General features: G+C 41.8%; 1 protein-coding gene across 2 annotated transcripts in view; it reads left to right on the top strand.

The window, feature by feature from the left end:
* Positions 1-27,293, top strand: part of sdk1a (sidekick cell adhesion molecule 1a) — a 257,284-nt gene that overhangs the window by 138,464 nt on the left and 91,527 nt on the right. Inside the window, exons 5-6 of one of the 2 annotated variants that reach the window (XM_039803962.1) lie at positions 528-661; positions 22,318-22,344. In XM_039803962.1, coding sequence (XP_039659896.1) covers positions 528-661; positions 22,318-22,344 — 161 coding nt within the window. The remainder of the gene's footprint in view (positions 1-527; positions 662-22,317; positions 22,345-27,293) is intronic. The other variant, XM_039803969.1, reaches the window with a different exon arrangement.

The raw sequence follows: 27,293 nt of genomic DNA, 5'->3' as shown, positions 1-27,293 counted from the left end.
TCCTCCTATTATACTCCCCTGAAAAGCAACAGCAAACAAAGTCTGTTTGTAAGTGATTGTTTCTCATCTATGTGTTCATATGAGAACAGTGTTGAATCTTGTGGGTTTGTGATTGTGTGTGCTCGTGTATATTGTATGTTTGTGCTGTATTGATCGCTACTGGTACACAGGGAAATAAAGATGGATCAGTGTAAAGAAGGAAGAACAAGACAATACACAAACAACAAGAATGGCCAAAAAGAATGAAAGAGACAAAATGAGCCACATATCAATCTGAGACAGGAGGAGAGATTTATTTAAGCTCTCGGAATCCTCTTTCCTTTCTGATGAATGGATTCAACGGTTCCTTCTCCCCCATATGAATTCTAAATGATCCATGTACCAAATACTCTCCTCTTGTCAGAGTCTTAGTTTGAGCAGCGGTCCTGTCTGAGACGGAGAAACACATGACGAGGGCACGTTTTGCCTTTGGTTGTTGCTTTTGTGTTTTCTAATCCCCTTGTTGTCTGTGTTTTTCTGCCCCACAGTGCAATCACTTTGGACAATCAGCTGGTCGTCTTAGCAACCACTGGAGCGGACGCTGGACGTTACCACGTAGAGGCGGTGAACGAGATGACCGGAGAGAATGTGACAAGTCCTGCTGTCTACCTGAGCATCTCAGGTAAAAAAAAAATAAATAAATAAACATTCTGCCTGATTCTCAAAGCTTTGGATGTAATATCAAAACGCAAAACGTAAATATCAAACGCTGCTTATTAACGTGGTGTACGTTTACCAAGTCACAATCGGTGAATAAAGCCATGCAGCATATTTAAATCTCACAAAGAAGCTTAGTAATCAAATAGGACTGATTGTTGATTAGAAGATTAGTCTTTGAGAAATTGCGACTCCCTCATTAATTGACTTTGTTTCACCTTTTTGAGGCTTTTGGGGACTGGAGCGTGATTGGGTTCTCTGTGTTATCACCAGGTTTGTGATTTGATAGCACTTCCATGGATCCGAATTCATTTAGCTAAAAACTCAAAGATTCAGTTGAAATGTGCACTGTTTGTTGGCTCAGAAGGCGGTTTGAGCGGCGGCTTAATTAGTGTTGACAACCCCGTACATACAACCTGAAAGGAGACGAGCAGCAGAGGATGTGAATGATGATTAAATACGTATCCGACACATTAGAAAAACTGATGTAATCAACTTCATTTTGAATCTGCAGGCATTCTTCTTTTTGGAAACTACTTGATCCAAACACAGGAGGTCCATTACAGTTAAGTTGAGAAGCTTAAATTATTGCTATCATACGGATGGAAGTTGTGAGATTCCAACAGCTGAAATTGACATGACACAGCCAGATTGTTTCATCAGAGAAGACTCACCGCCCAATCACGATCGTAGAGTGATGTTAAATGTGCCCTGCCGTACAAAACTGTTTTTTACTTGCATTTTTTAAAATATGTTAGGTCCATATGTGTTTGTGTTATGTTGTGAATGTGAAAATGAACTGCTACCTCCTCTGTCAGCTCTAGCCACTGAACAGAAATAAGCAGAGAAATCAGGCCAATTACAAAAGCTGGTCAGTCTGACATCATATTGCCTGAGCTCATTACTATTCATTAGCTCGCCTAGTTGGGCTGGGTAAAGGATTCTGACAGCCAGGCTCTCATTGGTTAGCTGTTAGCCAATCAGATTCAAGCAGCTTGTTGAATATTAATGAGAACTGGCAGAAAGTCTTCCTGTAGGCTTTCTATACCACGCTAGAATGGCTTGAAACAAGGTAACCAAGGCATTTTTTCCACAAAAAATGTTACAGAGTCCATGGTAGAACAAAGTAATGAAATATGTGTGGCAGGGCACCTTTAAAGCTGCTGTAGGTAAGATTGTGAAGATCCAGGACTTTGCCAACAAATTTGAACATCAACAACTTCTCAGTCCCTCCCCCCTTTCTGCTGAAGTCCAAACCGTCTCCTAAGCCCCTCCCACACAACGGAGTTTGACAGAACTGCATGTCAGACAACATTTTCAATAACTAAAACACTAACACAATGTTAACTTTACTCACCAACATAACTCAGCAACAGTAAAACGATGCTAACTAGCAGGCTACTGTTAGCCATTTCAGCATCATATCAGACCGACCACTGTGCAAACGTTACTATCATCCTCACCAACGTAGCTTTATGGATTTTTGACTACTAATAACCAAGTGAAAGATCAATCATTCATGGTAATTATTTTACCTGTCGAGAAGAAATGTGGCTACATCTGCATCGTTCTTCAGATCTTTAAAATCCCGGAGCTCACGCCACCTCTGAAAAGCCACTTCACCACCGGAGTTTTGGGAAACTTTTCTGCAGCTCGTGCGCAGGGAGGGGGGAGGGGAGAACGCTCTTATATGCGTGTACGTGACTGAGCAGTGATTGACAGGCAGATAGACCCCCTGTGGCCCTGATTGGAGAAAATCAACCGGGAGCGGTGGAATTTTGCCAATCGCACTACAGGCTGTAGGTGGTGCCAGAGGAGCTGGATTTTTTTATATATTACATAATTCATGTAGTACTACTGGATCACAGGGTCAGTTTCAGCAAATATGACAGAAAGTTACTTTTATAAGACTTACCTACTGCATCTTTAAGTGGTGTTACGAGTCCAAGGCAGAGTTTTTAACCCCACAAATTTGTCTTTGGCTGAGAACAAATACCAGCCAGGAGAGCCAAGTTTTAGTTTGGACACTTTCAGCAAAAAATGTTAATTACGCACAGCTGATATATTACCTTTTGCTTGGCATTTGTTACTTTACTGTAACCAGCAAAAGCAAGAAAAATGAGAGGCCCTTTTAACAGAATTTTTTGCACATTGATGTTAGTGAAGGCAGAAGAGAGATAAGCAAGACAATAAAAGAGTTGTTACTCTTTGATCTTTTATATTGGTATTTTACTAATCTGTACCCACAGCCAAAATGTTAGCAAGCTGCTTATCAGTGTGCTATTTTTTGATGAAATGTGGAGGTTATTATAACCTAAATCCTGGACACAAGTTTTGATAGAGATACTGCTGGCTATTTGTTGGTATTTAAAAACAAATATTAAAATCATAGTTTCCATTGCCTGTTGATATGTGTTTTTATGTTTAAAAAAAAAAAAAAAGGTTAAGTCACGGCAGCATTGTTTTAGTTCAAGAACTCCTGAATTAATTTATTATGTTTGGTTAATGAATGGCATGCAGCCATGTGTTCATTTAGGAAGAAATAGGCTACACTTACAAGAACTAATATGTCAATTCTTTGCTTCTCCCTCTGTGTTCCTGCCTTAGTCACGGCCTTTATCACTGAATCACTTTATATCCTTCTCTCTATGTGGCTTCCCCTTGGAGGCCAGAGATTAAACTCTACTGTCTAACAGTCCTTCAGCTGAAGTGTTCACTATGGTTAAATGAGAGGAGGGAGGGAAGGAGGGAGGGAGGGAGGGAAGGAGGGAGGGATGGAGGGAGCACTTTGTCCCTTGTGGCTGTATAGAGTTTTAATTAGATTCTCTTTACAGGGTTGTATCCTTTGGCATCCTTTGTCACAAATGCACAGACTGAGACACACACACACACACACACACACACAATCACATAAATATACACACAGTACCTTGTTACAGCTGTCAGAGTGGAGTTCTCCCTTGGGCGTTTTTTAGTAAGGCTTCACTGATCAGTCTCCGGCCATAAACGTCTGCATGCGCATGTGTGTGTGTGTGTGTGTGTGTGTTTTTTTGTTTATCAGTGTGTACTTTCTACAATAAACATTTCTTGGGTAAATATCCTTTGCTATAAAGCGGCAGGTTTGATTCAGTTATTTGTTATTGAGATTGGAGAGGAATACAGGAAAGAGGGATTCAATAAAAACTGGAGGACAAGTGAGAAACGATGTGAAGTGCAAGATGACAGAATGAAACAAACAATGAAACATGGAAACATATGTGTTGTTGCTTTATTTTCTAAGTCAGTCCTCTATATCAAACCTTTAACAGCCCATCGGTCGGTTGGTTCCTTTTGGAAATGGAAAAGGAGCTGCAAAAATCAATTGTGAATTTGGATTGAAAAGATGCCTGTATTGAGTGAGTACAGACTGAGCAGGAGACTGGGCCTATTAATGATAGCGATCAGTCAAGGTTTGCTAGCAGGAAATTTGAGGGAAATTTCCATTTTGTGTAAATGAGATAAAAATTGAAGTGATGAGCAATTCACCAGGTTAACCGATGCAAGACAACATGTGAATTAACTCATGCAAATTGTGTTTTTTTTTTGTGTTCACCTGCAACTCCTCCTCTTCTTTTTTGTTATGGTTTTTTTATTTCCTGTCCTATCTCTGTCTCCTTCGATTTCCTGTCTCCCCTCTTTTCACTTTTCCATTCCATTAAGCAGCTTGTACAGGATGTGAAGACAGAAGTTCATAGCTGTCAGTCAAATGTTCTATTTCTAAAAATGTTGTCTTTCTTTTCAGAAATTTACCAGAATAAATGAGATACCTATTTCCTATTCTTCCCCTTTTCTTACTTTGATTTGAGCCTTGAGCTAGACAGAGAAGAACAAGAGAAAGAGGATTGGTAGAGAAAGAGCCAAAAAAAATAAATAAAATGAAGTTACAGATGTAGACTAAGAGCATATGACCAACAACCTGTTATTGTCTGGTGGAAAAAAAGCTCTTTGTATGTCTGCAGGCATTAACACTTATGCAGTCACATGTATAAGACCTGCTTGTCACATTCATGCTGTGCTAAGATTGACACTCAAAATCTTTTGGCTAATCCACAAAGCCAGTAAGAGCCGCTGTATGACCTGCCTACTTGACGGATCCATTATCTGCGTGTCCCTGCCCACTATCCTGTAAGTGTGGCCTAGACTGCTTAAAATAAAAAGCACTAACTGTCATCCGTGGTCGAGCTGCAACAGCCACAATTGATAGCAGCTCAACAGCTTGGTGAGAGGTCATACACTGTAATCACTGGAAGAGCAGCCCGCCTCTAAGAAACAGCTCCTGGAGCTTTCTTTTTTTCTCTCTTTTTTTTTTTTTAGCACCGCCGACAACATATGGTGTTAGAAGTGATTTTCAGACAGTTATCACTGCATACTGAACATGACAGATTGGAAGAAGATGAATCTTAAATATTCAAAGTAACACATGTGCTGTACAACGTGTCCAAATAGCAAGTCAACACGATTCACATCAACATAGCCACTCCGGGGAGGGAGGGTCAAACTCAAGGTGCAGTACCGGTCATTGAGATACCGTAGACACTTGTGTAGTCAGTGTGTTTGCATTAGAAAGAAAGCGAGTTCTAATTGCCTCAGGGCATTTCTGTTAGTGACAGGACATGAGGATCCCTTCTCCAATTAATTAAGCTTCATGCATACCTGCTATCATCTCTCTCTCTGCCTCTCTGTCTCTCTATAACATACACACACACACACACAGGCACCCACACATTTACACACACCTCAGCCTGTCAATCAAAACAGCAGTCAGTCTCCCTGTTGCCCAGAAGAGTGTGGGCATGTCTGTGTGCTTCTCTTCAGTTCACAGTGGTGGAGGTCTTTGTAGATTTGTACATCAGACCATTAGAGCAGCAAAATATCCCCAAAGAGAGCAGTCACTGGAGGACTATTCACACACACACACACACACACACACACACACACACACACACACACACACACACATACACACACCACACGCATACACATAAAAGCACACAGACATGCAAATGTACACATGCTAAAGATACATGCCCAGAAACACTACGCATAGTACATCATGAAAGACATGCACTTTACAAAATGAAGAAACGAGACAAAACGGCTTAAGAACTCAGACAACCCAAGATAAAGACGTGATCCCGCATGCACAGATCTCATATATATAACAACAAGAGAGAGGAGAGTGCATGCAGGGTAGGCGGGAGAAAAGAACAGAGGGCAGAAAGAGAGATGGGAAGAAAGAGAGGGCAGAAGATTGTGGCAGACGACTTTATGCTGATATAATTACTGTAGCACTTTAAATGCTATCTCAGCTTTGGGCTTAATAGTTGATCAACTGCCTTTATCTTTTCCATAGAGAAGACAGTAATGTCACGCTTGTTAATGATTGCTGAACTGCAAAAATAGATGAGAATATAACGTGCATACATAAAACGCCAGCTTACCGAGTTTGACTTTCTCTGACACAGAGTACTCCAGCGGTTTAGTAATTCACTTCCATGAAGTTTGGAGACTTGCATGGCAGTTCAATTTTTTTTTTCTTTAAATCGATGCAGGCTCACTCGCGGCTCACGAGACGAGACGATCCCCGATATTGGGTTAACGAGACGAGATGAGTTTTTCACACTATTTTAAAGAAAACTTCAATGGCGTGTCTTGTCTTTTATTCAATCGAAAGTCACAAAATAAATAAAACGAGCACTGTGAAAGGTTTTGCCACGAACTCAAATGGCTTCTCTCCTGTATATCTAACCTCTTAAAGGTGCAGTAGGTAAGACTTATAAAACTAACTTTCTGTCATATTTGCTGAAACTGACCCTATGATCCAGTAGAACCACATGAAGCTGGTCATTTAAAAAAATAAAAAAAAATCCGGCTCCTCTGGCACCACCTCCAGCCTCTAGTGCGATTTGCAAAAATCCACCGCTCGCTGTTCATTTACACCAATCAGAGCCGGGGGGGGGTCTAACTGCATGTCAATCACTGCCACACAATGATTTAAAAGTGGCGGGTAAGGATGGGTACCGTTCACATTTTTACCTAAAATTTGGTGCCAGTACCCAACAGTACCCTTTTCCAGTACTTTCCCTCTGTAATACCAAAAAATGTATTTCAATTGTAAAAATAATTCCAAACCTATTTATCCTATTTACTTAGAACATTTTGTTATTTATTTAGAACATTTTACACACCACACAAAATAAAACACCTCCCTCTCCCCTCCCAAACCTGTCCCTACAACATAGCTGCCAACACTCCCATTTTTCCCGACTTTCTCCCGTTTTCTTTTTTTAGCCCTATCTCCCGAACCCCTCCCGGTTTGTTATTTCTCCCGGGAAACTCCCATAATTTGCATGGCCCAAACTCCTTTATAAATAATCGGACCAATATGTTTGTCTAATGTTGACCAGTTGCCAGATTTTGTGTGAAACGCATCCTATTCACACAATCCACACACCATATACAACCCAGTTGCGGAGTTGATCTCTGCGCAAGCTTTGCGGAAACTTCAGACCCGAAAGCGAGCCGATAAAAATGGCAGGTGAAGGCGGTGTTCCCGCAAAGAAATCGAAATATAGCTGTAAATTTGAACAGTGTTGGGCTCAACAATTTACTTGCATCTTACCTAGTCGTATCGACAACCTCCACGCTTTTTTTAAGGTGTGTTGCATTGATTTTAATGTAGCGCACGGCGGGGAAAATGACATTACCCAGCACATTAAAACACAGCGGGTCTTACAGTACACTTAAAAGTTTTTTTTTTTTGCATGGTTTATTTTCATTTCATTTCATTTTTAATTGCTCTGTAATGTTTTATGTTAAGCACTTTGAATTGCCTTGTTGCTGAAATGTGCGGTAGAAATAAAGTTGCCTTGCTTGGCCCGACAACATCCAGCCTGTCACCAGGGCATAGAGAACGCTGTTGTGCCCGTCTGTCTCTGAAGTGGATCGTTAACTGCACCATAAACTCGCCATTATATTATATTGCAGCAAACGCTGTCTGCGCGAAGTTTTGAAAACTGTAACCCCACTTGCGACCACTTTACCGGCATTGCCAAGACTCACTGTGACTTAAACAAGCTGTCCCTCTCCGTCTGCACCGCACCTCTGTGTGTGTCAGAGCTGAGCCGCGCTCTCTGTGAAACATGCTTTGAAGCTCGCGCTTACGCGCTCTCAAGTATCGAACTTTGACGCTGCTTGATTTAACGTGAATCTGTCCATGGTAGTGCCGATGTAATCCTGCACTTGTGTACTGAAATCACAAGACAACTTTTCACCTCGACGAGAAATATCGTCACGTTTTAATATCGCGAGATCTCATCACACCTCTAGTAGAGGCCAATATGTCCTGACTTATAGTCCCTAAATGCGGTTGATTGCATCTTGTTGTTAGACCCTTGTTGCCGCATAAATGCTAACATCTTTCAAATTCCACAATACCACTTTGTAACACAGGCGTTTTTACATTTCAATTTGTCTCCAACACCAGAATGAGATGACCTTGGTGACATCACTCAGACTTGACAAAGCCCCCTCTACAAAACTCCTTAACAAATCTTTCCACAGGCTCAGAGTCGCACTTCTCATGACTAGTGAACTGATCTTAATGAGTAAAATCTGCGTAGTTCCCCTTTAAAATGCTCTACATATTCTAACTCCATAATTACAATGCAGTCAATGCAAACTTTCTACAAAGTTTCCAGAAATAAGTTCTCTTGAACACAAGAAGGTTGGCAGACGTTCCAGCTGGTCTTTGAAGTCTCATAGTTCTGCACATTAATGATTTGAGTTATAAATTTGATTCTGCTGAATAAAGAACTGAGAGAATCAGTATGCAGTTATTTCCTCAAGTACTGTATACAGAGCAAATATAGAGCAGAGCGATCACAAAGCAGAGACAATGAGGCGAGGCAGTGCCGCAAGAGCAACACAGAAAAGAGCTCAGGGACGGATTGGCTGCAAATGCATAAATGCATTGTAAAATAACCTTATAACCTTTCATAACCTTAATCATTGCATGTGTGTGTTGGGGGGAGGGTGTGGGAGTCTGAGTTTGATTACCTCGGCTTGGTGATTGGAAGAGAGTCTGTCTGAGTTTGATTACGCCTCCTGTTGGAGACCGCCCTGGTGACTCTACACACACACACACACACAAACACACACACACACACACACAAACACACACACACACACACACACACACACCTTCCCCCCTGCCTCCATCAAGCAAGGCTTGTTGCCCCGTGACCCTGAGAAGTGACGGAGTCGCCTTTGTCAGGAGCTGAAGAATAGATTTGTGTAGCATCTTTTGACTCTGCTGACCTCCATATAACCCGGACTGACACACAGTGTCACATATACACACAGAATTGGTTGGGAAAGTAGATATGAAAGAAGAGAAAAGAAAAAATATATTTTGCTTGGAACATTCAAACAGCATAAGGCACGTGACACTCAACTTGCCGCATCTTTTATAAATACACATTTTGAAGTATTTGACGAACACTGAAACCTGTTTGTATAAGTGTGTGTGCTCGGTGATTATATTTACGTTGTTATTTTTATGCATGCCTGTGTGTCTCTGTGCCATTTGTTTCTTTCCCTCCCTTCCAGATGCTTCCTTTCCACATCACTGACTCTTAAATTAGAGCCTGCCGTGGATCTTTCTGTTCATGTGTGTGACTGTGTGTGTGTGTGTGTGTCAAAACATCCGTGTGTGTGTCTGTGTGTCTGTGTGTCTGTGTCTGTGTGTCTTTGCTCCAGGTCCCATCCCAGTTGTTCTGTGGCGCGTCTAATTGGAGGTATTTTAGTGTCCCTGAAGAGAGTGAGTGATTGTGTTTTTGTGTGGTGGAATGCATGTGGTTTGTGTGTATGCACATGTTTGCAAATGCTTTTGTGTGTGTGTGTGTGGGGGTGTGTGTGGGTGTGTGTGTGTGTGTGTGTGTGTTAGTTTGTTGTAGTGTGGTAGAACCCGACACCTGTGAGCCCTCATTTAAAAGCTTAAACGTAAGATCAGAGAATCCTGTGTGTGCAGTCGTTGTTTCCAATGCTGCACCTTCCGCTCAAGGTGTTTTGCATTTTGCTGCATCATGCCTTGCTAGGCTTCAAGAAACACCATAGAAATCTCTTTAACCAACATGGCAACGTAATGATCTGTGCCACAATCTGCCTCAGTGTGCTTCATGTAGATAGGATACGTGCATAGTCTTGCAGCTTCTAGCGTTGGTTTCGTCATACCAGTGAGAGAAGACTACCGACAGACATGGAGTAGTGATTCTCTCAGACTTTTTGGCAGGTGACCCCTAAAAACAAAACAAATGCCAAATTGGATGCTGCAACTCACCACCACCCCCCGATACAAGCGCAGGTGTATCCACTGAACAGTGACTCTAAATCTTTCTCTCTCTCTCTCAAATGACTGCTCATGGTTATTAACCAGCAGGATCTATGGTAATGTTTGGAAACAGCTGCCAATATTCCATGTAACAGCGAGATCAAAATGGAATCAAAAGATTATCAGTGACGGGCACCCAGATAGCTCAGTTGGTAGAGCGGGCGCCCATCTATAGAGGTTTATGCCTCGACGCAGAGGGCCTGGGTTTGACTCCGCCCTGCGGCTCTTTGCTGCATGTCATTCCACCTCTCTCTCTCCCCTTTCATGTCTTCAGCTGTCCTGTCAATTAAAGGCCTAAAATGCCCAAAAAATAAAAAAAAGATCAGTGATGTCCATAGAGTATGCTAGACTAACGCGGACCTTCCTGCATAGAATTTCTTTTTAGTGGGTGCTAAACTATGATTGTCAACCGCAGCGGCTCTCAGATCAAATGCTAACATGTTCCTTTGATTTTGTGAAAGATTGGGTTAAAAGATTATATCAATTACAGTAATGACATTTTTATTGTTTTGGGATGAAAGTAGAAGAAAAGAACATCTCACTCAACTAAACAAAAAAAGGGAGAGAGGTAAGGTAAAAAAAAAGACACCTGGTGCACCTGCTAGTGAAGAGTTTATTGGCACTCGGTGAAGAAAGACCAATGACTTTTGCACACTGGAGAGAGCATAGCTGAAATTTGTCTGTGCGTTTTATTTTCCAGTGCTGAAGTTAAACACTGAGAACTGAGCAGAAAAGTTAATCTGCAAGTATTTTGATAATTATTATTAATTAAAAAAATGCCAAAGATTCACATTCGCTGCTTTTCATTGGAAATGTAATGTCTTTGGGTTTTAGACTAATGCATGAACAAAACAAAAGAAAACCAAACATTGGTAAATAGGCAGCCTGGGTTTTGACAAACCTTTTTTTTTTTTTTTTTGAGGCAATTTATTGACTAAAGTTCGGAAATAATTGTTTGATGGAATCTTCCCTATGGTTTGTTTTTAGTTGAAAAGCATTACTTACACTGTTCAGTACTCCAGCTGTCATGTTCAGAAGAGTTTCAGTGGAAGCAACAAGCAGCGTTCAGCAAGGACTGACACTTATTTTGGTCCTGTTATTTGTGCACGCTGTTGGCTTAAGGTGGCCAGATGCAGCAGTAGTTTTTGCAAGTAAGCGATTTGAACAAGTTCTTTTGAAAATAGAGTTTGAAGACAAAAGAAGACACCTGGCATGGGCAAGCGGCATTCATTTTGTGACCATCTCTGGTTGCACTTGAATATCTCATGGCTTCAGAAGATGTGCAGAAAAAGCTTCACTTTTACTGTTGGTTCATGAAGGAAATGAACATCGTAGTCGTAGCCGGAGTAAAATGGATTAAAAGCTTAATGTTGATCAGGGTTTTCCTCTACCGTATGTACTATGTATTATTAACGCAAGCATGGGTTGTACTTCACATAACATCATACTGTCTTCATAGGCCTTTTGCATGTAAAATTACATTTTTATGCAACGGTTGTCTTGCTTTCTCAAAAACTGGAGAGTAAGTATAGTTAAGAGTGGACTGCAGAATATCCATGCCTATAAATTCTAAATTTGTGTTTTGGTGGAAATTCTAATACATAGGGTGATAAGGCTTCACTCAACAAAATCTTTTAAGTATTTATTCTTTGCGCAAAGAAGGTTCGGTTCATCAGGAGAGTCTGAGAGAAATGAACAGAGAGTTTTGGGGGAGCAGCATCCTTATCTAGTTTCTACAAGGCTGTGTGAGGGGTGGGAAGAGAATGGTCTTTACCAGTTCTGACTCTTAGGGAATATCTTCTTTTCAAATTCCAAGGTCAAGGAGCACTAACACATCATCTACTTTGAAATAATTGTGCTGATGGCAGAAACTTAATAGACCTTTTTCACGGCAGACATGTTGACATGTCATAGCAGGAAAAGCACAGGTGTGTTCAAACCCATTAATGATGGCTGCATTCCACTTAGGAGAGGCCCTGGTATTGTGCATGCTGACTCACTGAAACAGCTTACTGGGACACTTGATGGAATGGAGCCATCGTTAAGGTTATCAATTTCAACTTTGCTTTTCCTACTCTGACAAGTCAAAATGTCTGCTGTGAAAAAGGTCCATAGAACAACAAAAAATGTAAATTACCATTACAGTGTCTTAAGTAGTTGCATCATTATTTATACGCTGAGAAGAAACTATGATCCAGCTCAAGTCGATCCTTTTTAAAGTAGAGATTGTGTAGGACGCGTGCTATTCAAGCTGTCCGAAGGCTAGTTATGTAGATAACCATCCTAGAGGGCACCTAACAGAATTACTGATGCATGTGATTGCATATAAACCTTGAATTATTGGTACCAGTATGCTGGAGTCAGTCTAGCACACTTATATCTATAAGGTGCCAGGTTAATTTGAAAGATCTAAACTTGTGTAAGGACTACAATGATCTATTTTGTAATGAAAGTCTGCTCATTTAAAGTCTACAGATGTGGAACACACACACACACCCACACACACACACAAGCGCGATCATACAAATAGGCACTAATACTCAATGGTTTTGATAAAGAGGTTTGGCTAATGAATCAGTGCTTTGATTAACTCCTGCTACGACTGATTGTGTCTGGAATTATTATATTCAATATTTCAGTTGCAAAGGGATCAGTCTTGTCTTCGTTGATCCCCATCTCCCCTCTCTGTCTGTTTCCTCTCTGTCTCAGTCCCTTCTCTCTTTCTCTCTCAGTGTAATGAGGCTCCTCCGTGGTTCTATAATTAAAACCCCAGTGTACAGACAGAGAGATGGATTGACGGAAGGATGGACAGGAAACTGACTCATAGACTGTGTCAGTATGACAAGCGAACTGTGCGTGCCTATGTGTGTATGCTCTACTTGTTCCACGTAGTCATGGATTTAATTGCAAGTGTGTTTTACAGCATGATGAAATAGATTAGGATGGATGCCCATGTATAAGGCTTTGACAGAGCATTTCACAGTCGTACACCCACTTCTACTGTCTCCAAATCCTTTTCCATTCATGACGGAAATAGTCAATAGAGAAAAAGAAGGCAACAGAAAGGCAGGTAGAGAGAGAGGTGTCCAGTGGGACAAGTTTCTAAGAATCAATGAACAAGCAGAGGCTGTGGTGGTAAAGAGGCTAAAGAACAGGAGCGGGAAGAAGCTCTGAAAGTTTTAATGTTACACCTGTTACAACATTGTTTATTGCAAGGCACCAGTTAGTCAGGGCACTATACTGTATACTGCATTGTTTGAGCCAGCATTTTGAATGACTTCTCTCCATTGGTCCATTGCTTTGCTTTTTGATGACTCTAAAGAAAAAATAATGTTTAGAAAATTATCATATGGATCAACATTATTGTAATCAAGTACATACTTGGTTTCACCTAGGTTTAAGTGTGCCACTGACAAATGAATTAGGGTTTTGCTTAAAGTCAACTTCAAGAACTTGATAGTTCATATCTATCTAGAAAGCCAGACCAATTTAATGCATATGTCATTATTCTGATCATTACTGTACATTCAAAGCTGGCCTCGTATTTTATGGTGAATTCCGTATAGTTTTTTAGCTGTGGTAATAATGACAAACATCTGGTAAGCCATGTCTGATAATTGAAATCTGATGATATCAGATGTTATCGGTCTCTACTTTGGCTGCAGAGCTAACATTAGCTAACTTCTTTATAATAACACAGACTGACAGAACAAGCTGCTGTTAGATATCGATTGCTATATAGATACTCCAACATAGCGGGCTGGATTATGACGTGCGCAGCCAGCTTACACAGAATTGTTTATTAACCAACAGACCATCATTCTGTTGGTCATCTTGGCACTTTTTTTTTTTTTTTTTTTTTTTTTGAGTTCCTTATCTTCCTCTATCTTCTTCCTTATCCATATTATTATTATTGGTATTGAAAAATAATTATGAATCTTACGTATATCACCTGTCAGTAACAGTATTGTAACAAATCGCACAAAACAAAGTGCACACTAATTGAGGCTCGACCCCTCTAAAATATTTCGATAACTCAAAGCCGCGTTGTAAACTTGTTGTCAATTACTGCTTCAGCTTCCAGTCCGGGGTTCTGACGCTGATGCTCTGTGTGAGTTTTTATGTGTGCATCAAGTGTGTTGATACGTTTGTTAAGTTCAGTCATCTCAGCAGCGTCTACTAGAACAAGTGTGTGTGTGTGGGGGGGGGTTGGGGGGTGTTGGACAGATGAAGGCGTAAAAAAAAAAAGGAAAAAAGGGGGGGCCAAGCTCTCACCAGGCAAATACTCGGGTAGGGATACCATCTCAGCTCCCTTAAAGAGATGAAATGCACGAGCACACACGGAACACACACGGGATTCGGAATTAGGTGTCAAGTGCGCAGATAAGTAGTGTGGTGCTCGTGATTTTAATGATCCTGTCAGTCACATGGCGGTTCCTTATCACCACATCGCTGTACACCCTGCAACCCAAGACTCTGTGTGTGTGTGTGTGTGTCAGACAGTAAGAGTGCATGAACAATAATATGAAGAATAGGAGCTTTATTCCAGCTAAGGCCCCATGTTGGACGCTGTGTGCATGGAAGCAGACGTTTTACAGCCCCACTGTGTTCAGTAGTGGTTCTTTATTTTGATACTCATCACTGCGTGGAAGTGTGTGAGGCTCCACGACTCCAAACTGAGCAACCCAACGGGAGACACTGTTCCTATGCCAGCTTGTATCAGCACATACTGGTATTCAGGGTTTTTCTAAACAGTTTTCCGAGTATGCCGAATATAAATGAAATATTATTGTGCATGCCAACACACTGATTGTCTCTGTGTGTCAGTGATTCCTGCTGGGCGTAACAGGTTATTGGAGTACCAGGCCAGTCAGCAGATGTTAATTTGAAGCAATAGCAGTGGAAGAGACAACAAGAGATTGAGGGGGGGGGGATGTGTTATGATGGGGCAGGGTAGCAAAGGAAAGATTGGATTGGAGGAACAGAAGTAAGATAAAGATGGGTAAATAGGAGGAGAGATGATGAGATGCTGAGGAAGGGGTATTACTATGTTCAATGGCAGAGGGAAGGGGGTGATGGTGTCATTGTTGCTTGATTTAGCATTTGTTGTATGTAATGGTATTTATTTGTACATTTTATGGAAATTAAATTGAGAAACTGTTTAGTTGTGCCTAGTTGTGTTTTATTATAAATTCAAAAACTCAACGATATATAGACCTACCCAGTTCAACTGAAATGATTAGACGATTAAACACTTAGTTGATTGATTTTTCGATCGTGTCCAGTTTCTAAAATGTAAGGGTTTTTCTGCATTGAGTACTTTTACTTTTGTTCTTTATTACATTTTCCTGATGATACATGAGCTTGACATAGTTATTTCTTGACCCTAGAAACAGCAGTTCTAGATAATCTAAATTCAAAGACCTCTTACTTTCTTTTTCGGTAATGTATCACATTCTCACACCAATAAATACATATACAAACACTCAAATTCTCAGTTATGCACAAGCATACATATATCCCATTTGTTCATTAGCTGTTGAAATGACACCATGGTCTGAAAGACTATGTGGGTGGTGTTTTTTACTGCACTGTCTTCATTTGTTGAAGCCTCGCAAAAATGCAGCCACGTTTCACACCCATTTACAAATTCACACACACACACAACACACACACACACACACACACACACACTTATGTATGTTTGTCCTTTTGTCCCCTGCGATATCAGTGTGTATGTAAGGCAATGTTTTATCAGGGTTTCAGGGCAAAACAAAGTACTTGAAAAGAATTAGTGGAAGAAAAAGAGATAAAAAAAAGAGAAGCGGGTGAGGCATAGCAGAGAAGCGATGAGGACAGAGGGATAGGGTACCAGAGAAAGTCAAAGAAAAGAGGCGAGCTGTGAGCAAGTGCGAAATTGGGAAAGCTTTGAGGACGATAGAGATGGATTGGAAGGAAGAAAGAGAGGCAGAGTGTAAAAGTTGGAGATTGAGAGGGGATGCTGAAAACAGGAATAGATCAACAGGGCCTTTAATCCAAAAATAGTTTCCTCCCTTCTCCTCCTTCCTCCTCATCCCTACTTACCTCCCCGCCACTTTCTTCTCCCCCATCTGTTTGTTCAGAGTGATTGAAAAGAAGAGGACACACAGACACACACACACACACACACACACACACACACACACACACACAGCAACTGTGTGTGGACATATTGTGATCCACATACAGACAGATGATGTCCATTACCAGGCCATGCTGTCCGGAGTCAGGCGGAACAGCTGCAGCCAGATCTCACTGATCTATCACTGTTCTAATGAATCTGTTATAGCCAGGCCAGACCAATCAATCTCTGAGCCACTTAATCAATTACGCCATTAATCAGACACAGACCCTAACTGTTCTTGCCCACATGAGCGATCGTTTTACATATATACACAGACATAAAGACACAGGCATAACCCATGTGCACTTATACATACAGGACACGGAGTCGGTCAGTGTGGAAGTGACTGTGAGAGTGAGCTTTGCTTTATCGACACGCAGCATAATTAAATATGGCTTTGTTTGCAGGCAATTAGATTTCTTTCAATAGAAGTACTGCTGAATGAGATGTGCATTACATTCAGGTAAACAGAAAATATTTAGGGGTGAGATACTGCAGTGTTAAGTGATATTTAGTGATACTTATCAAATAATTGGCTGCAATATTAAATATTTTCTGCACTGGAGCATTTCATTAGTGTGAAAATATTAGCTTCCTAAATGTAAGCATTTTACTGCTTTATATCATTGTAAATTGGCTATATTGTGATTTTTGGACTGTTGGTCTGACTAAAAAAAGAAGTTTGATGGGTCCTTGGGGTCTGGAGAATTTTCTGACATTTTATAGAATAATTGCTTGGACACACATTACAGTGGTCGATCCGATTCTAAACATTATTTGACCATGACGACAAGTTGGACTAGGCCTGTTTCAATGTCATCTCATCTAAATTTAGCATTTCTTTTCTCTGTGAGTTGCAATATATGAAATAGCAAGGCAAACTCATGTATTAATGTTCTCGCAGGATTTATTCGATGGCCCCATGATGCAACTGCCTTCATATCGCCCAGTTTATTGTCTTCTGTATTCACTCGTCGTTCAATATGTGCTCCATTCTGGCTGCAAAGACTTAAACAAATCTGAATGTTGGTGGAAACATTCGTCTGGAGTGTCTATGAGGTTTCAGTAATCTTAAAGTCTGTTTCCAGCTTAAATGATTCTATAGATCGAAGATAATGTGCGATTACAACATTCTCACAAGTTAATTGCATGCCAAAATGTGCAAGATGGTTCTGGTAAATCTGTTTCAGACTGTACAATATCAGTTTTAGGCACGTCAGATGGTGCGATTAATTTATGGTGGCAAGCAAATGCATCGGCAGGTTGTAAAACCAATGGTGGCCAGGGAGAAGAGGTCAACATGGAATGTCAATTATGTAAAGTGAGTTTGAAATAAATATAGTTTTAGCAGTAGCATTATGTTAGCTCGCCAGTGTATTCCGCATTATTTCATTACATTTTCAGATTTGTTGGTTTGTAAATGTAGGTCCAACCAACGGTCACATTGCAGGATTTAAATCAGCCGTCAAAGGATGCGTCTCACAGTGCACAGCTTTTGACAGACGTCAGTCTGGGACAGCCACAAAAACACACAGAGTAAAGGGGCCTTAACTGAAAAATAATACATTAATTAACATTAAAGTGATGGTTCGGAGTAATTTCACTGTGGATCCAACTGTGTAAATGTAATGTAAATGACCCCCACTAATAATGCCCGAAATGATACCAAACTTCTACACTAGTACAAATAGGTTATGTACTCATAAAACGATGGATTGTAAAGTTTGTAAGTACACCAGGAGTTTATTTAAATAACACTTGCCTGTTGGCTTCTGCTCTCTGCTGCTGCTGCTACCGGCAGTAAGACGAGTGCTTAGGGACGTCTACAAATTACAACACCGAAAAGAGAAACAACAAAAATATTTATTAATTTAACTTATTTTTATATAACATATATAACCTATTTGTACGACTGTAGAAGTTTGGTATCATTTTGGGCATTATTAGTGGGGTAATGTACAAGATACACAGTCGGATCCATTAGCGCCGGCATTAAGCTATTCAGCTGAATACGCTAACTCGTCCAATGTTCGACCCAGCTGAAAAAAGCTTCGGGAGGGTTGTTTGGCTCGAGGTCGTGGTGCAAAGGACCCTAGGGTGAAATTACTCCGAACCATCACTTTAAGGAAGTTTCCAAAAAGGGAATGAAAAATGTCTTTGTACAGCGTCACATTTCTAATCTGCTCCAAAAGACTGGGAGAAAGTGTCTTACAAAAGTGCCCAAGGAAATGCCAGGACATGTTGCCCTCCATTGATCTGTCACATTCCTCCAGGCCTCGTCCCTCCACTCGCTAAATGGATGGACTGTGTCAAAAGCAGAAACTACACAGTGAACAGTGAATGCTTAACTGGAATACCACTTGTTTCTAAATGAGGCACTTGAAATTCAGTATCCTCTTATATATAAGGCTTATTTACTTTTGCTGAGGGTCTCTTAGACACAGTTCTTCAAGTGCAGGACAGATAGAAGTGATAACAGAGAGGTTGAGCGATAAAGACAAAGAAGGGGTGACAGTGAAGAAGAAGTGTGAGATAGGGTAGTAACCTGCAGCATACTGAATAAAGAAGAAGAAAAAAACAAGGAAAGAACCTGATTTAGTAATGAGGCATCCCCTCTTTCTTGTTTCTCTTGGTCCCTTCTCCATCTGGTATTTCACCCTGAGGTGTTGGGCACACAGCAGCACCACCTCACTGCCTTTGAAAACCCCACCATTTGGCTCCAACTTCCCCTTTTCTTCCCCTTATGTATTTCATACCTCACTACCTCTCTCTTGCCTTTTTATATTTCTGCAAGATCAGAGGCTTCCTATTTCTTTTGTCTCTTATTAGAGGCGCAAACCTGCGTAAGCCGCACACTGCTTTGAATTGGAAATTATATCGCATTTTTTCATGCCATCATTAGTCTCACAGTATGAATGTAATGAAACATGGCAACCATGTTCTTTTTACATTTCCCTTGTACTTTTGTTGTTTCTTTTTAAGCCTGGATGTTTGTTTGTTTATCATTTTTAATGAAACATTTGTATTCATTGTCTCATTTTTGTGCTCTTTTTTTTTTTACTCTTGAGGTGATGAAGAGGTAATGTTTAACAAGGGATTGATGGGTTTTTATCTCAAGTGCGCATTTACGTGCAGGCATTCTGTTTGGGCACAAATAAACCTGCAGTCTGTATGGAGAGAAAAAGGAAGAGGAGGAAGAATGGCAGGGATAAGCTAAACTCTTTTTTTTCTTTCACACAGTGAGCCGAGAATGTCAAAACCTGGTGACATTTGGGATTCCAAATCCCAAGGATGATTGACACCAGCGTTTACCTGTATGTGTATGGGAGACCGTGCTGTGCATACCAGCTGCCTGTGTGTGTGTGTGTGTGTGTGTGTGTGTGTGTGTGTGTGTGTGTGTGGGGTGGGAGGTGGGGGCATGATTGACATGGTAAATTGGAAAGGTCAACTGATGCTAGTGTTTCGGTACAGACAGACAGCAGGAAAATATAACCTTCCCAGAGTCCGCATTTATGGGGGAAAGGAGAATCTGAGCAGAAGACAGGATTCGGGAGAGCAGAGTGTAGGCTTGTGTGAAAAACAAAGTTTTAATATGTAAACCTGCTCACTGCTGTTTATATTCTGTGTATAAAAGAATACTCTCTTCAATTCTGGTCAGATTTACAAAGTGAGACAGACTACTGGGTATAAGGAGAAGAAGCATACGGACTATGAAATTTTACCATCTGGGTCCTTCAGGAATTTCTCCGAGGTCTGAGGTCAACACTCCAGCCAGCTTATTATTTTACCGGACAAAACTTTGTGTGTGTGTGTTTTTTGTGTGTGTGTGTGTGTGTGTGTGTGTGTGTGTGTGTGTGTGTGTGTGTGTGTGTGTGTGTGTGTGTGTGTGTGTGTGTGTGTGTGTGTGTGTGTGTGTGTGTGTGGATGGGGTCTATGCGTCCTTGTGTGTTTCTTTCCGTGAATGTCAGTGTTGGAATTTGGCGTGTTTCTTTTGTATAGCCATTTATATGAATTTCAAATAGGTATGTGCGTACGTGTGTGTGCATGCGTGTGTGTGTATTTTAGAGCAAGAAACAGGAACAGAGTGCAGGGAGAGTGAGATTGACAGGGTAAATTGGAATGGTAAGGGTTTGGAGGTTGAACTCTGGGTTTAAAACAGCGGCGAGAGAGAGAGAGAGAGAGAGAGAGAGAGAGAGAGAGAGAGAGAGAGAGAAAGAGACCCAAATGTGTTGCTAAAAAAGTATCCTTTCGCTTGGGGAACTGTGACAGTGGATGCCGATGTGGGTGGATGGGGAGAAGGAAGCGAGGCTGAGCAGGAGAATAGGTTGTCACCAAGGGCAAAGGGGTGTCTGGTTGTATGTAGATGGAAAGAAAGAAAGGTAGGCCCGGTGGGGCTGTTTGTGTGTCGAGAGGGAGGGAGAGAGTCATGGAGCGTTTGGGAGTGCTGCAGCAAATAGGTGACCCACAGCTGGGGACTAAAGGGTCAGCACCTGCACAGGTCAGCCAGGAAGGTAACACAATAAGATATGACACGCATAGCAACAGCAGCCTTTACACACCTGAAAGGACAGGTGCGGCACACAGGATTGTTGCATTGAATAGCAGACACAACACACAAATAATGTACTTGCTTGTACACAAACCCATAGACAACCAATAGAGTATATATATACACACACACACACACCGTGGCAAGCACACACAGAGGACATGGTGACCTGCTTGTTTGTAGGTCCTTCAGGCAGCTGAATACACAATGGTGAATTCATGAATACAAATTATAGTCAAGGCCGAGACACATTTAGGCACATACTAATATTCTCATATCACCTCAAACTGTATTTATACACATCACATTCATATCAACCATGATACTGAGAAGTGGCCTGTTTAATGTGAGTACAGGGTTAAGTGTTGGATGTGGAAAGCATCCTTCACCTGCACCACAGTAGTTATCTCTGCAGTGAAATGCACATCAGTAAACACATTGATTAAGACAACAAATGGTCCAATGCATTTTAAACAATGAAGGGAAGTGAAAGTTGCTGGAAAATGGGTGGATTTAGCTCGGTGAACGTCAGATGCTTTGTTGTGTTGTGAACACACACACACACACACACACACACGCTACTAGCTCCATTCACTCTGTTGTCCCCTGATGTCCCCATTGTTTCTCTGTTCCCGTTTGAAACTGAAGATGACTCAGTATGACATAATTTGAATACACACGCAGAAATGTATGCCCCCCCACCCCCAAGACCAAAGCCATCGTTTTTCTGTTTGTGTGTCAGTGGGCATTTGTGTGTGTCTGTGTGTGTGCGCACACACACACACACACACACACACACACACACACACACACACACACACACACACACACACACACACTAACATTGAAACACATATACATACACATACACACTCCCAGTATTCAGGAGTTGAGTGAGTGGCTGAATAGGAGTGTGGAGGGGTAGTGTATTGATAGATGAATGGTGAACGTAGATTTTCTGCCGGTAGAATGTCAATGCCATCATTTTCTCGAAGCCTACAGCCTTGCTACCCCCAGCCTTATGACAAATACAAGGAGAAGGACAGAGGGGGGAGATAGAGGGGGAGAAGAAAAGAGTGAATGAGGGAGACAAAATTTGGTAGCTGGTAGTTGATGGATGGGCTGCAAACAGCTTGTCTTCCCCTGGACTCCATGATAACATGCCGTTCTCTCTGCCTCTTCCTCCCTCTCATCCATATCTTGCTCTGTGTCTGTTTTAGTTTTTTCCTTCTTTCTCAGAGAGTGAGTTTCCTTTTGCTGTGGGCCTACTCACTTCTGAGACGCCTTAAAGCTGCTGATTTGTGAAAGCCTGTATTATTTTTTTTGCAATTTCTTTATGTGTATTTTCCAAATGTGTCATTTTGCTGCACCACGCTTGAAATCTAAATTATATCTTGCCTGTTCTCCTCTTTCCCCCACTTCCTTTTCTCTCCTTTTGTCCCACTTCTTTTCATCTCATGCTCTCTGGCTGATGGACAGTTGGCAAGAAGAACCGAGGGTCAACAGGTAAAGAACCCATTAACATTTACATTATCTTCCCTGCTCTTTCTACTCTGGCTCCTTCTTTCTCTCTCTCTCTCTCTGTATATAAACAAAGACAAATATTGCTGTGGCCCTTCGCTCCCACCAGAAGGTCAGAGCTAAGGGTTGTTCAGCTAAATGTTTTGCTGCAGTTCACTTTGGCAGCAGTGGTGAGTACGCTCAATGGTGTTTTTTGCCCCCAACGGTTCCTTCCAGGCAGCGCTGTGACCCTTAACCCTAACCCTAACCATAATCAGTGCCTAATCCTTGTGCTGTCCAGGCAGCGCTGCCTGGAAGGAGCCGTTGGGGTCAAAAAACACGAAAAACGGTGAGTACATGCTGAAAAAGATTTTCAACCGGTGTAGTTTCACGGTTTCTGCCTCAGGGCCAATACAGTAAGAAAGCCATACAGCAGCACACCTCTAACCTCTAGGTGAGCCTGCTGTAGGTCTGCATCTATTGGTATTATTGTAAAATAATCTGATATTTGTCATGATCCATTCAGCACACAATATCGAGTTCAGTATACAACTTCTTTTGGTTCATCATTGCCTTTAAAAGTTCTGCAGGGATAGCTCTGGTCGTGTGTCAGTTGTCTATACCTAGCTGGCATCATCGGTGAGGCGAACCAAAGTATTTTGTTTTCCCTGTAATTTATAGCACCACTGGACAAGGACTACATCAGACAAAACCTGAGGCTTGACATTGTTTAATCTAAATTCAGTCAGCCAACTCATGTGGATGGATGGATTATTAAGTCAATGTGGATATTTGGCGTCTAGGCTCTGACCTCGTCACTCCCCACAAGGAAGCACTTAGCTCAGCACGACAGGGAGTGGGGAGTGACAACAACAGCTCCCTACCTAGGGCAACGTTAACTCAGAGCCACAACAGGTGGATGCTGGAGTGGAGGTGGGGCTTTTCAGATGCTATATGAACAGCAGCGGCACTGGTGTCAGGTCAGCATAGCTTTCGGGTGAGCATAAGAGCGAGCAGAGCGCCGACGAGTGTGTAGGATATTGCAGTGAGAAGAGTATACCGTGTTAGTGCGGTGGCTGACTCAAGTCAAGTCTGAACTAACTCGCAGGCTTTGCTTTTTCGCTTCATTGGGCAATGTTTTGTCTGCTACATCAGACATGCTAATTCATTTTCCCTACAGCACCACTTAAGCATCTATTACCTGAGCTTGGCTAAAACACACTGAGGTGCCAGTGTTTCTCTGCACGGCATTCAAGCAGCCTCTCGCTGCAGAGACAGGCTGGGCCAAAGCACTTACAAATGCCCAATAGTGTTTCTCTCTGCCTGAGTCACAGAGAACACAGAGTGCTTGAGCACTGCTATAGTGTTCCTTCATGGGTACATACTGTTATTATAACATTTGTGAAGTATTGACATATTGCCTTTTTCTCCTGTTAGAGTACTACAGTAATCATGTGTGAATGTGTGTTGCCTTAATTTATTCTGGAAGAATTATTCCCATCAATTATTGTTGATTGCTGATTATTTTCAGAATTAATGGGGCAAAAATATTTTATTTTAGTTTTCCTCACTGTACCCCAAAAAATAAATAAATGCAGGCATGAAGCAATTGCACATGCCCTTATTTCAGTATAGTGGTGATGAAATGTTACCTCATTATGTCATTGTGGGTTTTGTCAAGCAGCCAAATAACCGCAACTAATATAATACTCAAAATTAATCAAATAATCATTGAGCACTCTCGAGAGTTTAACTCCTGCCCTGCCTGTCTATTACTCCTACATGTTTCTTGTTTCTTCTTCCTCTCTTTCATTCCCGTCTTCCAATCTTCTCCCTCCATCACTTGGGGGGGCCCCGATGACAGAGATAGATAGAGGGTTTGGCGGCTGAAGGAAGAGATGAATATTTAAAATTGGGCATCTTTCTCGGTCCTCTCACTGCTTCCCATTGTCTGTGTCTGTCTCCCCTTGGGGCTTGGATCTTCTACTCTTGGTGTGGTGTGGCTTTGTGTGTGTGTGTGTGTGTGTGTGTGTGTGTGCGCGTGCGTGCGTGCGTGCGTGCATGTGCGTGTGGCATGTCTTGGCTTGTGTTTTTATATTGCCATTCTAAGGCAAGTCTAGTCAGACGATGACACTTAGCTGTCAGCATGCAGCATTAATGAGCGCAGTGAAACGCACAAACACTCGCCCCACTCTCACACACAGGCAGTATTCTCAAGAGAGATCAGCAAATGATCACCTTCTCCTCTCCATTTATTTTTGGTATACCCTCCAAAAAACTCTTTAAAATATTTTTGAAAGCTCTCTATTTTCTTTAACCTCTAATTTCCAGTGTCCCTCCTTTCCAACTTTCTTAACTTATCTGTGCTTTCTCTCTCAAAATATTGCCCTCTTTCTTTCCCTCAAACTCTTTCTCTATCTCTCTGTTGGATGCGGTCTCAGTGTGATATGTGTTAGTTGGCTGTGAACCCCGCAGACACGTATCTGACAACTCTATTAATACACAGCCAGCTAACTCAAGCCTCCTCCTGTGTGTGTGTGTTGTGTGTGTGTGTGTGTGTGTGTGTGTGTGTGTGTTGTGTGCGCGCGCGCACGTGTGTGTTCACCCCCTGAGCCAGTCCCTCTGCTCTCTAGGTCTCTGCGAAGGTTAGTTTGAAAGGCTTAAAACACACAGATCTACAGCCATAAAAAAAAATCACACACACATACACACACACACACACACACACACACACCCTGATTCACTGACACAATAGGGAATGTGGAGTGACTGACAGATTTAATAGGAGAACAAGCTGTAATCTGAGAGAATCCATTCGAAGAGGGATTACATTCTAATCTGTGGATGGAATAGCCTTTCATCTCTGTCTCGGTCTATCTCTCTCGCTCTGTATTTATCCATCTCTATCTCTTTTCTGCCCTAAAGCTCCACCAATCCTTTTAACCAGCCCAGTTTTTTTTTATCATTCCCATCCTTGATTTGATTTGGAATTTTATGTATCAAATCTGAATACCATGCACAGACACACACAAAACTCTCACACACACACACTCTGTCACACAGCTGTGTCACCTCAGCAACACTTTTCAATCAGCAATGATTGCACTGACGAGAGCATTGTAATGTTGAAATGCGTCAATGCCATTCTGGTGCTAAATTATACCCACATCCATGAGCACACATGCAGACCCCCAGAATGTACGCTTTCCCTCCTATCCTCCACTATTTTGATTTAATCTGTTTTAACTGCTTTAGCAGCTCTCCTTTTTTCATAATCCCTCTTTCTTTAATGAAGCTTTTTAGCCTCAAGTTGTTGTTCTGTTATTGCTTCGATATACTACAACCCTGCATTTTTTTCTGCCCTCCATCACTCCTATTCTCCCTCTCGATGCCACATGGTGTTTCTCATTTGCTAAATGAGGAATCCAATAGAGTTAGATTAAACTTCTGGACTCTCTTTGTAGAATCTTTATAGGGAGCCTTTTAGCTGCCACAGCTTGCGCACACGCGCACGCACACACACCACACACACACACACACACACACACACACACACAATTGTAACACTGTCTGCCGGTTTAAATATGTATCCTTGTTTAGGTTGAAGAAGATTCAGTTAATAATCCCTGTTTAAACAACAAAAAGGACAAGATAAGAGGATGAGAGGGAATAAAGGAGGGAAGCTAGGCAGTAGGAAATGAGAGATACAGGCGAGATGATGATAGAGATTTCCCCAGAGAAAGAGGATGTTAGACATGCTGACAGAGACAAAAGAAGAGCGCAGATCACACAACCATATGGCATTTTGCTTTCCCCTCTACTTCTACCATCATGTCTGTCATTCCAGGAAGAAGAAGACCATCTGCACAGTCCCCCATCTACATATACACTCTATCTCTCTCCTCTGAGCCCTTTTTTCCCCCTCCTTGTTCTTCCATGTTCTGATTTGTCTGTCTGCCCCCATCAGACTCAAGGCCCAAGTTAACAGGTTGGGTTCACACCCCCTTGTTCTTATTACCGGCAGTCGCTGCTGCCGTTAAGACTACTACTCCCTGCCTGACCTCTGCTTCCCACAGTGGACAGCTAATGGACACTCTCCTCTTGCTCGCTCTACGTCTACCCCTGCCTGTCCACCATCCCTCTGTCTCTTTCTATCTTCCACCCACTCTCCGCAGCTACCCCTGACGCCAAACCTTTCAAATTGTAACACACATCGTACAAGATGTTGCTCTCTGCACAATAGATTTTAATTGGTGTGTGTTTGTGTGTGTGTGTGTGTGTGTGTATGTGTGTGTGTTAGGGAGAAACTAAGAGTGATAGAGACCTCCATTTTTACTTCCCTTCTTTCTTTTCTGTGTCATTTCACTTATCTTCCCCATTACTGTAATGACTCAACCTCTACCATGAGTTAAAGCGTCAGTGAGTGTTGGTGTCAAGACAGTAGAGTGGCTATGTGTGTGTGTGTGTGTGTGTGTGTGTGTGTGTGTGTGTGTGTGTGTGTGTGTGTGTGTGTGTGTGTTCTTGTTTAACTATATTCGTGGGGCCCAAAAACCGGGAGTCCAGTATACTTGTGGGGTCCCAACAGCTTTGTGGGGCCAAAATGCTGGACCCCACAAGTTTAAAGGGCTGTTTGAGGGTTAAGACTTGGTTTTAGGATTAGGGTTAGAATTAGGTTATGGTTAGGGTGATGGTAAGGGTTAAGGTTAGGTATTTAGTTGTGATGGTTAAGGTTAGGGTAAGGGGCTAGGGAATGCATTATGTCAATGACGGGTCCCCACAAAGATAGTGCCACAAACCTGTGTGTTTGTGTGTGTGTGTGTGTGTGTGTGTGTGTGCGTGTGCGTGTGCATGTTATCATTTGCCTGTCTTCATGTTCCTGCATGTCTTATTCTGTGTGACAGTGGGATATGACTTTTCAGCTCTTTCTCTCCGGTTATAAAAAAAAGAAGAAGAGG

Source organism: Perca fluviatilis, chromosome 1 (genome assembly GCF_010015445.1).
Source record: "Perca fluviatilis chromosome 1, GENO_Pfluv_1.0, whole genome shotgun sequence".
NCBI lineage: Eukaryota > Metazoa > Chordata > Actinopteri > Perciformes > Percidae > Perca > Perca fluviatilis.
Note: the sequence above shows the minus strand (reverse complement) of the source record. Positions and strands in the feature narration are given on the sequence as shown.